The following is a 16,855-nucleotide window of genomic DNA, read 5'->3' as shown; positions in this document are numbered from 1 at the left end:
GAGGCGCTTCCCACTCACATTTTTATTCTTAACAAAATAAGAGCACTGAATATCAATTTTCTTATTCTGTAACGTCCACTTTTCACATTGTGCAAAAATATATCGTTTTTGTAAAATATGATGAAAACAGATGGAAATACGTAACCAAATATTCTCTCCATTCCAAAACATAATCACTTATCATTTTTTTTTAACCGAAAATTCAATGACATTTCAAAATGAAAACTTGGCAAAAACTCAACAAAACAGAAGTGCGTAGTGTTAGGTGGTTTTCTTTATTTCCTACATTTCAGGTACTATAAAACAGTACTTTCCTAGACAATGCAGAGAAACAAAAATTAAAAAACAAAACAATAAAATAGGCATTTCCAGCATTTTTAAAAATCTATACACAAGCGGGAAATGCTTTGGTCCCTTTTTTACACTTTTGAGAACATTTTCAGTTTCAATGTAAGCAACAGGAGACGGCGTCTTTGAAAAAGTCCATCAAAACGTCGGCTAAGTTCCGCGTCATTTTCAACCAAGTTAGCGCTCCTCGGAAATGAATTTTCGGGGTTGCAAAAAGTGCCCGCGTGCCAAAATGTTTCCGCTGTGCTGACATCCTCCTGGAAGGGAAGAATTTGAGGAAGCAGGAAAGTTCCCCATCGGTCCTCAGGCACCTCAAAAATTCCAAGCGTGTGTAGAAAAAAGAAGAATGCAGTTATGGTTAGGAAAAAGCGGGGATCCCAAAATGCGTGGTCCATGGCAACCGACATCCCAGAATGCACACGGCGCCATTTGTTATGTCGCAGGTTCCGGTCCGGCGCTCGGCTCCAAGCGGTGCAGTTCCGCTTTGCAAACGGCGGGGGCGCCGCAGCCCAGAGACGCGACGGCCGGCGGTTCCTCGTCTCCTGCGCGGCAAACGGAACGCGGTGAGGAGGCGGGGACGGAACGGGAACGGGCGGGGAGGGGAGGGGCGGGCTTACCCAAGCCGGACGAGGACGACTCGCTCTCCGCCAGGGACGAGCAGTCGGCGTGCTCGTGGGACAGGCCGTCCATCAAGGGTATGGACGCTTCGGAGGACGGCACCGATGATTCGTAGATGCCCGAGTCGCGGGGCGGCGGGGGCGGCCCGGGGGAGGCGGGATCGCCCGCTTCTGCGAGGGGCGTGTCCCCCTCGACCCGAAGGACACCGGCGGCGCAGGACGCTTCCTCCGGAAAAGTTAGGGAGGACGTTCTGAATGAGAGACGGTGTCAAAAAAAACAAAGAGACAGTCAGTTCCGGGTCAACAGCTGGCCTTATTTCAAGGTATCACTATAAGAAAGTGCTATCAAATACCCTGGGAAAAACCGAAAGATTGTCAGCTGACTAAAACGCCTAAAGTGCTCCTCGCATTCGACGCCACACCGCCATCTACTGGCATCTGCCTCTCATAACCACGCTTCAAAAACAATGCGAAATGCTTGCATTTATACCTGGAGGCGCGTTCCGGCCTGGGCGGAGATCCCTGCGGAAGGGCCGGCGCAAGACCGGGAGCGGCGGCGGCAAGAGGAGCGGGGGCGGGAGCGAGGCTGAGCTTGAAGCCGGCGGCGGCGGGGGCCAGCGAGAGCGCGTTCTTTCTGGGCTCTCCCTCGCCGCTCTGGGGAGTCTTTAGCAGGACCTCGTTGAGAAGCAGGCCGCCGTCCGGCCGGGGGGACGGGCACGCGGAGGGCGGGGGGCGGTCCCGGGGCGAGGCGGCGGCGGGCTTGTGGAACCAGTGCGGGTTTTGGCTGATGTGCTGGTGCATGTTGCAGATGGCCACGTAGAGGGAGCGCCCCGACCTGCTGCGGAAGTAGTTCCTGCGCGAGATGTTGAGCGGCTGCCGGTCGCGCTCGCCCGGAGCCGAGTGGCCCGAGTGCAGGCGGGCGAAAAGCTGCGGCAGCTGGTCCATCAGCTTGAACCTCGACGCGCAAGAAAGAAACAACACAAAGTCACTCCAGTCCAGGCCAACGTCACGGTGATTTAAAGGTAGTATCGGTACTTGGTTTTGTGAGTGCATCGAGTACTCTGACTAGTGTCGGTCCAAAAGAATGCCGTGGTGAGTTGGTTTTGAAATGTGTTCAAATGAAGATGAGAGTTTGTCCTTTCTTTCCTGATCTCGCATACCTGGGCGCCAGGCCGAGGACGGTGGGGATGTCGTTCTCGGTGGAGTAGTCAAAGTAGACGGCCAAGAAGCGCCGGAGATCGCCGCCCGCCTCCTCGCTCTCCGTCCGCTTAGCCGCCCGCAACTTCTCGGCGATCATGGCCACGACCACCACAAATAGGTCGCCGCCGGACCCCGCCGACGGGAGGTTCGTCTCGCCGTCGTTGCCGCGGCGACCCGCCGGCGTCTTTCCTCGACGGCTCTTCCTCTCCACGAAGTAGCTGAGGGGATGGAGGAAACCTTTATGTTTCCACTTGGGGTGATTTGGCGCCGCCTTGTGGCAGGGAGCGCAAATGCAGATTGAAGAAACGAAAACAATATCCATTCTGTCCATCCATCTCCTTATCCATTTTCTCTTCTTCTATCAACTATTTGGCCACGTAGCGTAGAATAAAAATGAGGAGGACGTACCGAAGTCCTTTGGAGCAGACAACGATGATGAAGTTTGCTTCGTCCAGCTGCCTGCTGAGCCACGACATCTGACCTTCCCTGCACATCTCCAGATGTTCCCACAGGTCCAGCACCACCTGACCGCCGAGACCGTCGACAGATGAGGACGAAAGCGGGCGGCGGGGCGGGACCGCCGTCCCATCTGGCTCCTCCGCCTTTTCTCACCTGGCATCCGCAAAAGTCCTGCAGGAAGTAGGCGAAACTCTGGATGACCCCGGCGTGCTTGGCGCCGTCGCGATCGGAGTAGCAGATGAAGACTTTGGGGCGGGGCCACGGCCTCTCGGCGCTCAGCGCCGCGCTCTGATTGGACGACTCGCTGCTCTCCTCGTCCAGCTGGCTGTAGATGTTTTCTAACGGGGTCGGAGGAAGGAGATGGGTCCCGCGATCCGTCGGGCGCCCCGTCCCACATTTTGCCCTCACCTTGCTGCTTCTTGCGGCACACGACCGTGAAGAGCGTCGCGAAGGCCGACATGATGACCAACGGCACCGTGATGGCCATGGCGCGGATAGGCCCCGCCCACGGGGAATGCACTGTCGGGACAAAAAACGCACACCGCTGAAAACTCGCACAAAATTCTTGGACGCACTACATATTGCATAGAAAAATATTTGCTAAAAAGATTTCAAAGCTATTCAGAAAACTTGTTTTGTGAAAATTCCACATATCAGACATTAGAACATGACACCCTCCAGATTTTTGGTTGAATTGATTGTTGACCGTCAGAAACGTACAATGTTTTAGTACGACTTTTTCACCAGTTAACTGTTGTTTGAATTAAATGCATTAGGTACAAAACATTGTTTTAAATTCAATGGTGAATTCAATATTTTTGTAAATCAAAAACGGGGAAAAAAATACCAACTAGCTTAGCACCCTTGGATCTAAAAAAACAAAACAAAAGAAAAACCAGCTAGCCAGTGGGAACAGTTCCTTGCGGGAGGGAGGCAAACGAGCGCGAGTGCGCCTCACCTTGGCCGACGTAAAACTGCGTCTGCCTTCTGGTGGCGTTGCTTTCGTCTCGTAACTGGCACGCAAAACACAAATCCGCGTTACAAAGGCGGCAAGCGGGCGGGCCGGCAAGCGGTGCCTTTGCGTACCTCGATGGTGTAGGTCCCCGGAGTGACATCTTGCAGGACGCAGGTGGTTTTCAGCTGGCTGGCGTCCTACAAAAGCATTTTGGTTTGAATGCGCCGCTGACTCCTGAGCGCGACGGCGGGCGGGCGAGATGAGATTTGGGGCATTCGTACGGGCTTGCAGCGCTGCAGTCTGAAAGGTCCGTCCTGGCGCAGCTTGTAATAAACGTAGTAGAGGTGGAAGGCGAAGGAAGGCGGGGCCTGCTCGAAATTCACCTGCAGTTTGGTGCCCACCTGGGACACGCTCAACGTCTTTGGCTTCCAGACTGCTCCCGAGACAACAACGACAAAAAAACAGATAGGGCTACAGCTAAGGCATATTACCCTATTCCGATATACGACCATACGAGTATTTTCTATGTTACCTAAGGACGCACCGATAGTTTGGCGACAATGTCAAAACTATAGCAAAACGGGATCAATCTCACCTTTATAAATATTCATAGTTTCTTATGTTCACATGGGTAAGTTATACATTTGTTGCGGGTTAACTGTGTTTCGGATTTCCCACATTGTGAGCAGTCAGTGAACGGTCCACCAGTGTGATGTTGAATGAAATAAAAAAAAGGTCAAGTAAAATAAATAAATAAAAATTCTAAGTTATCGTTAACACTCCGCACCCATACTTTTCGCATTCATTTTTGAGAAATAAAAATGTGTCTTATATTTGAGGAATAACGGTACATATGTTTCGGCTAGTCACGGCAAAATGAAGCTTCATGAAGCACCTGTGATATTTTGTTATCTGATCTACATGACACTTTACTCAAAGAGGCAATGCAAATTTAATCCACTTCTAATGCACTAGCTTTCATATTTTAACCAAGCGAGTCAACTGGAGGAGTAAATAGATAAATCAAATCAAATCACCGGGGCTTCATAAAGCTTCATTTTCCCATCACTTGTTTTTGCGCAACAGTGGACGCCCGCAGTTTGGAATTACCTGAACGAGATCGCAATAGTTAAGTCAATGTAATTTTTTTGAACAAGTAAAAAAAAAAAAAAAGGAATTACACACTTTCACATGTTCTGTGAAGAAAACACACACACACACACGGACATGTGTTTGGGGTTATGACGACAACGGCGAGGAACTTACATGGTTTACAGACCAGATTTTCTGAGCCCAGCAGGACTTCGCAGGCTGCAACAAGACAAACGCACAAATGTAATAACACGCACGCACGCACTGGCGAGGTGTGTTCAACACGAAAGCGCTCACAGTTTGTCCTGAGGAAAGACGGCGGGAAGAAGCTGTCGTTCATCGGCGTGGGGAAAGGAACCACGCGGATCATGTAGTCCGTGTCGAAGCTCAAGCCGCCGAACGGCTGACTGCTCAGCTTCTGCGCGGGGCAGTCGACGGCTCACGTCATTTACACGCGACACTCGCCCGGAGTCCGACGCTTACGGCTTTGGCCCGACATTTACACGAAGATAAAAGGGCCGCGCGATCGATGGAATTCAATACAATTTGCAGAAAGCGGAAGAAAAAAAAAAAGCACACCCAAAAAAAACGGATTGGCCTTACCGTGTTCTTGTAGGAAAAGTTGAGCTGGCGCGGGTCTTTGAGGATGAGATGTTGGCATTGTTTCCCGTCTGGATTCTTGTCCTCCAGATACACCCGGAACCCTTTGATGTGCTCGATTCCTGCGCAGACACACCAGCAACTTCAGCAGTCTATCCTTACATCACTTGTTGCTAGGGAGAATTGCAAGTTCAAGAAATACAAACGTTTACACTTGTGAACAGTTTGTGCTCTAATTCAAGTGATCTATAATATTGTGGAATATGGACAGGGTTATACTAAGATATATGGCTGTGAGTGCGGTTAGATTGTTTGTCTACGTGTGCTGCTTCACCTTTTGTGATGTTTGGTTTCACTTATTTGGGGTTGCTCTTAGAAATGACAACATGGCGTGAGATCGCTGTCAAAAAGACGCACGCGTGTTTAACGGCAGTTGATAGTTTGCAACGTGAATGATCAATTTATTCATAAATTATTTCTTGAAATTGGACAGACAGGCGTATGAGCGTAGCTTGCAACCTGTGTCTCCAAATCCATATGTTGTTTGAAAATCATTCATATGAATTATAAATTGGTCCGTCACGATGATTTTCAAGAGATGAGCTGCAACATAACCACAAGAAATAAGTAGACAATAAATATAAAAATCTTAAGTTATAGTTAATTAACCTTTATTTTGCAATAAAATTCCACTTCAGCGATCGCGTGTGCAATTCAAAGGAAAGGGTTTTTCCAAATCAACTGCAGTGCTTGTTTCCGCCAGCAGAGGTCACTAGCTGTTACAGGTTTCCCAAAATGAGGCCATTTTCCAAAAAATTGGCCCTAAATGGGCCAATTTGAGCAGGACGAAAAATGCGCATACATCCCTTAAAATCGAAGCATGATTGAAAGCTTGTGTTTGTTCGTTTTTTTCCTTCTTTACGCATGCGCGGCGCTAATGACTCACAGATCGACTGACTGTGCCAAGTAGCTGGGCGTGACGTCATCTTAATTTGCATATCCGGATCCACGAATGCAAAGGATTAGATCCGCAAAGACGCAAAGTGGTGTTTCGCAAGCGGAACTCATACGAATGGTGAAAGGCGGCGCTCTTGCCCCTTAAAAACGGAGGGTTGACAGGTAAGAGGCAAGGATTCCAGTGGAAGAATTTTGCAGGATTACCGTGTGAAAGTGGCTGCCACCTCTTTCCACATTTCCTTGACATATCTCCTCTCCTCCCCCTTCTTGCGGTCTATGCTCAACACCCCCTGGTTGCTCCACCTGCGCCCCCACTCTCTTTCATGCCCCCTCAAAGCCTCTTTGACTTGTAATGAGAGCTTCCCGTGAACGGGACATGCTGTTCTCATTAGAGAGACAGCAGAACAGGTTTTTCCGTCTCCGGGCAGATTCCTGGGCACCTTTCCCGACTCTTGCCTTCGTTCTGTCCTTCATGACCTACTTTCTCAGGCTTTGACTTGAGACACAACATGCCATGGAGCCAAAAAGGAATACATTGATGACTACCCGTCCAATGAGGGAAGCGTAACAGAGAAAGAAATAACACGTGCCCGATGAATGAACAGAATCACACATGATCGCGATGAAGCCGACGGGAAGCATTTTATAGATTGCAAAGTGGATCAGCAAGTTCAAAAGGTTTTTTTTCTCAGGATTTTGAAACAAAAAATTGCTCGGTTGCTCATTGCTAGGCCAAATTTTTTTTCCAAAGTGAGGTCACTTGTTGCTATGCAGAATTCCATCAAATTTCACAAGGTCAGGTGCGTCAAAGTATAATCGTCACACATTTACACTATGAAATCAGAGGCCTCTAAAAACTGTCCAAAAGGGATATTGATTACAAAAACAATTGTAAAAGTTGACGACAACTAGAAGTGACAACCGAATGTACATGAAAACCCATTTTAAGAGGGTTTCTGCAGGTACCAGCAAATCTAATCGAATGCAGTGACGGGAACAGTATAGTTTTCTTTTCAAATTAAGAGCAAATACATTGGAACACGAGGCAATTTAGTGCTAAATTGTGTTTCAGTGACTCGTTTGCGAAACGTGTATGCGTTCTTTTTACGCAGATACACAGTCATTAGTAACGGAGTTCTCCAGAAGATGAGGCAGGAATAAAACAGTTGAGGTACCACTACAAATGAAGTTCCACAAATCATATCTTGTGAAAGGGATTTATTAACTTTGGGGCAATGTGCTGTCAAAAATGAGCACCTGTTTTGAAGGGCCAGTAAAAGTATGGCGCCGAGTGAGCGGGAAGAATGGAGGACAGAAAAAGTCAAGTCGTTGTTCAGCCACGGGCGGATCGCCAAATACTTGCGCAGGATTTTTGGGACTCCTCTGGGGAAAACAAGCGGCGCCATTGTCACCCGCACCAGCTTCAAGTTACGCGCACGCACATTCCTTGGCGCTCGCACGGATCAAAGGCACATTCGTTGACATCCTTGCATGCGAGCCAACCTTTGGGGCATCAAAACTGCCCGCTGACCTTTCGGGGCTCCCATTTAAGATGCCATTTTCTATGCGCTATCATGCATATTGGTCAACATTTGAGGAGTCCCCGAAGCATACATTTTCCTAGGAGAGCCCCAATTGGAGGATTTGAAGGAAAGCTTGACGTTTCAAGTTAGGTTTTGAAATTGGGGTTCAAAGACATGGGATTTAGGGCTCCAAGTTAGGGTTTTAAGGCAATACTACAGTTTTAAATTGTTAAAACTGAGCAAGGTTGGGTTTTAAATTGGGGTTTAAAGCTGGGGTTAGGTATGTGAATCGGGTTTGAAACAGGATTTTAAACAAGGCTTTGAAATTTGGGTTCAAAGACAGGGTTGTGGTTTGAGATCAGGTTCAAAATTAGGGTTTTAAGGCAACAATAGAGTTTTAAATTGTGCTTTCAAAGCACGGTTGTGTTTTAAATTGGGGTTTTAAAGTTGGGATTCGGTGTGTGGAAGACAGAGGGGATTTTATACAAGGTTTTGTATATTTGAGTTCAAAGACAAATACTACAGTTTTAAGTTGGGCTTTCAAAGTACTGTTGGGTTTCAAGCTAGGGTTTAAAGCTGGAGTTATGTATTTCAATCAGGGTTTGGGTTTCAAACCAAGGTTAGAATTTCAACGTAAGGTTTAAAACGAAGGTTAGGGTTTTAAGGGAGGGTTACAGTTCAAATTAGGCTTTAAAGAACATTAGGGTTTCCTAAATTGGGTTACGATCAGAATACCAAAAAAGGGTTTAAAGTATAGGTGGCAAAGTCAAGGAAAAGTTCTGCTTTCAAGTCAGCTAGAGTAGGCTTTCGCTGTGAGGATTTGCGAGAACACACACAAGCAGCAAGACGAGGATGTCGCACCTAGAGGACTGGCAGACCAGTGGACCACGACTCCGGCTTGTTGGTCGCATGCCAGATGCGTGAAGGAGACGTTGGCCACCTCGTGGATGACGTGCTTGCCCAGCGGGGAGTTCAACGAGCAGTCTGGAAAAGACACAAAAGACAAAGATTGGCGTTGGCGCTGCGAGGTAACGTAGCTTCCTAGAAACCTTACTCGGTGCCGCTTGATGACTGCTGACCACTCATTGAACTGTTTGAGGACGCGCGCCGTCTTTGTAATGACTAATTTAGAACCCTAGGCCTAGTTTGAAAATCTAATGTCTACAATCCCTAATCAGTCTCAAATCTGTGATTCGAAATCTTAACCCTGACTTGAGATTCAACTGCATTGAAAGGCAAAACCTGTCTAGACACTGTAATGCTAAAAATCCTTAAACACCTTAACCCTGTCTTAAAACTCGAATTTGAAACCCGAACTTTTGCTTGAAACTTTCTAAAAAGTATACGGTGAACAAACGGCGTCTTTGTGCGGGTAAAGACGAAGCTCGGGGCGGGAGCTCAGACACGACTGGCTGCTCCTCATTGATGGCGGAAGAACGGTGGGGGGTTTATCCTGCGGTTTCTGAAGGATGGAGGAACTCTTTCAGCTCGGCGGATGCGACACGAGTCACTGATCCACATCGCAAAAGGCGAAGGAGGAGGAGGCCTTGGGTCACGTTCAGGGCTGAAGGAGAAGCTAAAAATGATGCTAAGCTAACTACGGTCATGGCAAGGGAATATTTCCTATTACCGTATTTTCCGCACACATAAAGCGCATCGCATTATAAGACGTAACTTCAACGAATGGCTTATTTTAAAACTGTTTCCACGCGTAGGGTGCACCGCATTATAAGGCGCATAGAACAGAAGCTCCAATAGTGGCTGGGGTTGCGTTAGGCATCGACTGAATGGAGCTGCGCTAGAGGGAATGTCAACAAAACAATCGTCAAACTTGAAGAATAAAGATGATCTGTGGACAATCTGGAGAACGGGGGAAAAAAATCCCTCTTGATTACATTAAAAAAAACGTTGAATCGGGTGTCAAACTCATTTAAGCTTGCGGGCCGCATAGAGGAAAATCTATTCTAAAGCTGGTGGACCAATAAAACAATGCTATATCTTTTTATATTTTACATAAGATCATCTCGTGGGCCATCTTAAAGCCGTTTGAAGGCCATAAACGGCCCACGGGTCAGAGTTTTGACGCCCCTGGTTTAGATGAATGGCAAAATCAAGAGTTTAAAAGTTGTACATAGAATGTTCAAGTGTTACTTTCAATATCACCTTGAGTTAAGGGCACATTTAATAACGTTTTTTTCTTATTCTCATCTAGGAGTGACCTCGAGGTCAAAGTGCATTTTATCTTCTGCCATGACATCACCGCCAACAGCAAAGGGAAGAAGAGGCAGTGAGGTGTGTCCACACACACGCGCACGCGAGCAGAGCAGCACAAAGACGTTTTGTGATGTAAAAGCAGCTCGGAGCTGCACGCTGCAGATTAAATTTCCTTCCTAACACTTTTTGGCTTTCATGTTGGACTCTTTATTTCATAGATGGGTGACCTCTGAACCCTGACCTGTGCACTATTCACGACATCGTACGAGAGTGACCTCTACCAAGCAAACCGAAAGCCGCTAACAGTGATGGAAAAGGGGCTCTCCATCACTGTATAATAACATTTTCAATGCATTTGTATGTATAATAAGTGTTTATGCAGCGTATTTTTCTAAAAGCCGACAGTGTGCCTTATAATCAGGTGCCCCTTATCCAGTACATAAACCAGTACTTACTTAGAATTACAAGTACGTAATATCTGTGTTGTATGTTTCGTACCATAAAGGAAGCAAACCGCACAAGTGACAACAAGAAGTTCGTCGTTTTGGGCCATAGTTGAAAAGGCTTTGATGAAAAGGTCAAAGTGTATGTTGGGATTTGAACAAAGACACGCACACACCCAAAAGGGGGACGCGAGTGTGTCTCGCTCATGGTCACGGACAAAGGGGCGGTCGGCCGGGAATTGGACACGGCTCAGGAACTTGACTTGTACCGCAAAAAGACAAAAGAGGAGGAAACGGGGGTCTTGAAGCGTGTGTGTGCGTGTATGCAAAGGGGCATGAGGGGAACACAACATTGTGTTCCGCTCATAGTCCCCTAGATTTAGTTGAAATATTTTCCTTGATTTCAAGAAGATCAAATTCAAACTCACTGTCGCTTCTGAGCGTGACGGGCAACCTGCGGCTCCCTTCGGCCCCGGGCTGCATCTGTTTGCGTGTTAAAAAACACAAGCACACGTATTCAAATTCATATTCAACCAGGAGAATATAATCATTATTCAAATTTGACACAAAATGCCCCTGCAAAGAAAGATTGGGAAAATATTGTGAATCTGTGGAAAAAAAAAAAGACCAAAAAAACGTATATATGAAAACTGTTTTGAAATAGGCCATTTATTGAAGGTGCGCCTTATAACGGTGCACATTCTTAAGCCCCTTTGACACTGCTTGTAAAAGGCACCCGTTCCATCCAGAATCAGTGCATGAGTTCTGACAATTTTGCAGGGTGCCTGTGTGAAATGGTAGATTGCGCAGCTATGCTTTTAATGCGCTCCCATGCAAGGCATTTACTGGACACGGCACCTTTGAGGCACTTTTACAACTTTGACCTGCTTGTCACATCTCGCACACACAATCCGGCTAGTTAGAGGTGTCAGACAATGGTAACACATGTACACACAAACACCTGAAAGCAATCAAGGCACATGTCCCACTGTGTGTGTGTGTGTGTGTGATGCTTATTAGCAGCCACTGTAACTCAACATTTGGTGCACGTGTTTGTCATTATAAACTTGTGAAGACCTTCATTGCCCTCAAACCAAACACACATACACCACCGGCAGAATTGAACCATCAAACAAGCCTTTGATGCATTCACCATATGCAAAACACACAATAAAAAGTCCTCAGAAAAAGGCGCGCGAGTATAGGAAGACACGAACGCAAATATACACAAAACAACGTCCACACAAAACTGAGGTGTCAAGAGATGTGACGCACAAACAGACACGCAGTAAAGTAGGTATAAGTAGAACTGGTGGATTTGGTGATTAACAAGACAACCTTGAAAGCAACAGAGACTTTTTTTTTCAGTTTTAATTCTTCTGTGGTGGCAGAAGGTCAATGTGTAAAAAGGCAGGAAGTGGACATGACTGGAGGGGCTTCTCAAACGGTTGTCCAAGTGCTTTGAAGGACATGTCCGCCATCCATTCTAAGAGCCTCAAACTAGCGGGTGTGATTGCTTTTTCCAGGTGTTCCTCTTAACTTATAATCATGACAACACACGCACACACAAAAAGCCTGGATCCTTGAGACTTTTTCATGTATCCTCTTTCAATAGACATGTCCACCAAATTTCATTTTAATCTAAGTCAGGAGCTCATGTTTTGGGGCGGGGTCACTTTATGACAAGGGATTTTGAGTGAATAGAGAATTTCTTCACAACAAAATTCCTGCTCAATTTCTGGAATGGGTCCTCGAGACTTTTTCCTAGTGTTTTTTTTTGTATGCCCTTCCTTTGATATCGCACATCAAAAACATCTACAACCCTGAGGTCAAAATTTCCCCCAGGGCTTAAAAACAAAACAAAATGTTTTTTGAGGGGTCAACAGGGCAGCCTGGAAGCCCTTAAATCTGTACAACATTTTTAGATAAGAAGCTGAGCCTGAAGCTAAAAGGGGCTAAAGCTAGGCCGAAGTTCCCCAGGGGGAATCCCCGAACGACTTCCTGAGCTAATCAGGCAACTAATTGCGGGCTGAGCCAGTAGACGACGAGGCGATTAATCACAGCCGCGTCGCAAGGGGAGAAGGCCCGGACTGGAGGGGGAAGCCAGAAAGGTGAATGGGGGAGGGGGGGGTGACGGAAGAGGTAACGACGATCAGGAGGCCTGCAGGGAAGGAAAGAGGAGAAGGAACAATCTGATTGAACAGGAAGTAGTTCAATTAAGTGCGTCCAGCTCCATTTTGTTTGCGGACTCGCTTCCAGATGTGCGCAGTGGAGCCCAACAGTGGAGTAAAATGTTTGTTCAGCCAAAATCAAAAGGATTAACTCGTCTGATTTGCTTTTTCTTCTAGCTTTGGAGTAGAAAAGGTAACCCAGGTGCACTTTGCATTCTGGGGGGGGGGGGGGTTACACTGGAATGCAAGACCTTCCTTCTTCCTACATTTATTTTCCAGACACATCTGGAGTTGTCATGAGCTCAACAAGCCCCCCCCCCCCCCCCCCCCCCCGCCCAAGTTTGTGTGTGTGAGAGAGAGCGCGCGAGAGTATGTAGTTGAAAATAAAAGAAAAAAAATTCTCAAAGTAAAGCCGTGATCAGCAGCTGTGCAGGAGGAATTAGTCTGCATAAAAAGTGAGGCGCAACAATGCAACCTGAAGAAAGACGAGTGTGTGAGTGCGTGTGTGTGTGTTCAGCCAAGCAGAGATTTCCCACTGCCAGGAACAAAACGTGCGGCTTCCACCTCCTGCATGAATGCCCCCCAATAACCCCCCCAACAGGCCGACTCCTGCGGAGATTCTAACTCCTTTATCCCCCTAAAATGTAAGAACAAAACGATTCCATCCGCGCAAAGAGGAAACGGCAAAGAAATGGTGAAAAACTGGAGAAAAACAAAGTGTTTCTCAAACTGACAGGGCTCCGCCAACCGTACCTTGGGATTCCCCAAAATATTTTGTAAGAATTCATCGGGTTTTGACCCCCCGCCATAGTTCCAATGGGAAAGACACGGTCGCGACGGTGAAGCCCACCCAGACATTTGACACAAGTTTCACACGGGAAGGACGGCGTGATGCCAAAAACACGCAAGGTCCCTCTGCGACGGCGAGAAACCTGCCTGGAAAGTTGTGATTCGGGCCAGGAGGAAGCAGACTGATTTTCCCTGTGCGTCCTCCGGCAGATGTTTGAAACATGAGGGGGGTTGTGAAAAAGCGCAGGATCATCCGGCTTTGCTGAACACAAAGGGATGTTTTTCCAAGGGCGAGTGTTACAGGTACAGGTGAAAGCTGGGAATACGATCCAGGAAGCGGGATATCTAAGGCCAGATCTAAGCGGGGGTGGAGTGGCTCTCATCCACAGAGACTAGCCGCAAAAGTTGAGAAAATGACTGATAGTCAACAGTGCTTCAAGAACCAGTCCAAAAGCTGATTTTTTTTTTTGAGGGGGGGCGTTCAGTTCAAGGTTCCTGTAAAACTAAACCAAGGAGTCCATGTTGTGGATCGAATAAAATTCGGCTATCTTAACGCTAACACACGATGCAAAATGCCATATATATGCTACCATGCTGACATTACAAACATTTCAAGAACTTCGTGGAATCAGCACATACAGTATCGACATATTTTACAACAATACTCACAGGCATATATTCTTTATCCTCTGTGAAAAATAAGAAAGATTATTGCAGCTATAGTAGCCCCAGATGGCCGAGGCGCACATCAAAAAGTGCGGCACAATGTCCATTGAATTAGCATGACGGATTAATCTTTTACAACAATTTTATGTCAGGTTTAGGTCTCCATCTGACATAAACTTCCTACGGCTTGCAAAATTCCCACGATAGATTTTCAAATTTGGGGAATGGAATTTGGGAAAGGCATGTCGCCACCTACAGGCCTGGCATGCAAATAACTTTCCAGTTTTTATGAGGTCGTTACATAAAACCTCACAGTCTTTAGACCAACACACACATACACACCTCTAACACCTTCACACCTGCTAAGTAGCAAAGGCTCGAACCCCCACATTGAGCGGCCTTTGATGTGTGTGTGTGAGTGTGTGTGTGTGTGTTTGGGTGGGACGGCTGGATGGGGGGTTTGCTGCAGGAAGGAATGTTTCAGTGGGTAAACAGTGTGAGGCTTCCTGTAGACAACACTTCAAAGGCTAAAAGGGGAAATACAGATAGCACGCGCACGCACACACACATACGCAAGTTAAAATAACTCAGAGAGTACTCACACATCCTCAGACATGACATGGGAAAAATAAAACATAAAAGAAGCAAAAAAAGCTCATTTTTGCCCGTTAATTTTGAGCATTTATTCATTGTCCAGCCACCAGAATGCTTCTTGTCCTTCTTCAGTACACAACCGTGTTTATATACTGTAGAATAAGTAATTGTTTCAAACACATGCATGGCTATATAACATGCTAACATCAGCTAGCATGTTAGCCACAGTGACAAGTTGTTGTCAAATGCCAACATTCTTACAGGAAAGTACATCTTACAGACACCGGTGGGCCACATTTCACGGAGAGACAGCACAACGTGTGCGTCACCGACAGTGACTGCTCGAATGTGAAGCCATACCGTCCTTCCTCACCACTAAATGTAATATCAACAGCGGCCAGAGGTGGCGCCAAAAAACAAAGATCAAGTCAAACAAAACCAATATGAATGAACTGTTAAGGATAAATTAAATCAGTTCCAAAACATCATTATTTCGGGTGCGGACCATGGAGCCCGGAACCAGGTGAGCTACGGACCAGTACTGGGACGCGGACCGGCGGCTGGGAACCTCTTTAAAACGGGTATTATCTCAAGTGTATACGCAAATCGTAAGAGCAAAAATTGCTACCTTAAGATAGAAAAGCTAACATTAGCACACACACAAGCGTTGATGATGACCTCACCTGTGCGCACACACAAAAGTTGACAGACACACATTCGAAAACACACACCATTTAACCCCCGCAGCAATGAAAACTCGCAGCAGAGATAAAACAACCAAAGTCAAATCAGATGCGGGAATTTTTTTTCCCAGAAAAAAAAGGAAAGATTTGTTCAGTTTTGGAAGCGTGTGCGTGCCAAACATGTGTTTTTAGCAAGCGCAGCTGCTTGCAGCACATGTCACAGGGGTACTCAGTGATCCTTGTGAGACCCCCTAAAGCAAGTAAAAGCCATCAAATGGCAGGAAGTCCAATCTTTTTCTTTTTTTTTTACTACCTGCAATTTACCCAAAGCCACTTGTGGCCTCAATTCTTTCGGGCTCCCCATTCCAATCTTGAAACAACTCAAATTCAACAACATTTGGCAACAAACATTAAAATATAGTAATAATTGCAATTTCAGTTCAAATTAAAACAATGATTACACAACTCTGATCAATCTCATAAGTGTCAAAACTAAGGCCATTAAGACAGCGTTTTTCATTTAAAAGGAATATATTAAATGATTAGAAATTTGAAAAACTTCCAAAAAAATGTGTTCTTAACAACCAACAGTATGTTTTAAATGTAAAGGTAGGTCTAGTTATCATGAAATGATATTACATGGGGGGGGGGCACTTCTGCCATGTATGATATAGCTACTGACAATGATAAATGCAGCACAATGGTAAATGTCCATAATGAAAAACGCTCAAAATCTTACACATTGTCTCTTTATGTAACAGGTGACAAACTCAAGTCCTGGGGGCCAGACCCTGGCCCGCAAAATGCTAATTGTGACTTCAAATGCCTGGCCGAAAAAAACAAATTTTCAAGTTAACGTCAAGTTTTACAACAGTTTTTTTTTTTCCATGATTTAAAAAAAATGTAACCCCTGCTTCAAATGGTCACATGTTCAAAGGGAGTTGAACTTTCAAGGTATTTAAATACTCCGCGGACCACGAAAACAATCGAATCGAAGGAATTGCACGAACCGTAGCCATATTACACATCAGCCGAATTGAGGGCCAGGAATGTGGCAAACTAATTGACTATTTTTTTAAATGACAAACATAGCAACACTTTCGCACGGCGGCGACCAATCTTTAAATCGCCATTTTTTAAAGCGGGGTTCGCTACGACTTCGACAGGTAACTCATCACGCTCGCCATAAAAATAGAAAAACAATTTAAATCAAGCTTAATTAGAACCTTCGATATAACAAACAATTACGAACAAAGTGAAACGAAAGTGTGACAAAGATGATAGCGACAAAAAAAATGTGGCGACACCTGAGTTGTGCGCACGACTCGATGGGTGACAAGTTACGAGACAGAAAAATTCCAAATTTTAATTTATTTTTTTTACCTTGAAGCCACATCGTTCCTGGTTGTTCCTCCTGCTTCCCGAAAGCGTAGCCCCACAAGAAAAATTCCAAATGAGGAGTAAAACCGGGAGACAGACGAAGAGGCAGCGAGAAGTCGCCATTCCTCTCCGAAGTCTCGACAACTTCTGAAGCCCGAGCGCAC

The 16,855-nt window shown here is 46.1% G+C and overlaps 1 protein-coding gene across 1 annotated transcript; it reads right to left on the bottom strand.

Moving 5' to 3' along the window:
• Positions 1–2: 2 nt before the first annotated feature.
• il17rd (interleukin 17 receptor D) lies at positions 3–16,826 on the bottom strand. The gene is made up of 16 exons (XM_088424072.1): positions 16,695–16,826; positions 10,837–10,891; positions 8,613–8,735; positions 5,275–5,393; positions 4,969–5,089; positions 4,846–4,890; positions 3,861–4,012; positions 3,711–3,776; positions 3,583–3,637; positions 3,033–3,143; positions 2,778–2,962; positions 2,574–2,689; positions 2,126–2,383; positions 1,456–1,920; positions 966–1,216; positions 3–890 (listed from the first exon to the last, which is right to left on the bottom strand). Exons 1-16 carry the CDS (start codon positions 16,812–16,814, stop codon positions 781–783), a joined length of 2,352 nt encoding a protein of 783 aa, XP_088280198.1. The 5' UTR covers positions 16,815–16,826; the 3' UTR covers positions 3–780.
• Positions 16,827–16,855: the final 29 nt, after the last annotated feature.

Source organism: Hippichthys cyanospilos, chromosome 9 (assembly GCF_059441005.1).
Source record: "Hippichthys cyanospilos isolate Australia breed blue-spotted pipefish chromosome 9, RoL_Hcya_1.0, whole genome shotgun sequence".
In the NCBI taxonomy this organism is placed as follows: Eukaryota; Metazoa; Chordata; class Actinopteri; order Syngnathiformes; family Syngnathidae; genus Hippichthys; species Hippichthys cyanospilos.
Note: the sequence above shows the minus strand (reverse complement) of the source record. Positions and strands in the feature narration are given on the sequence as shown.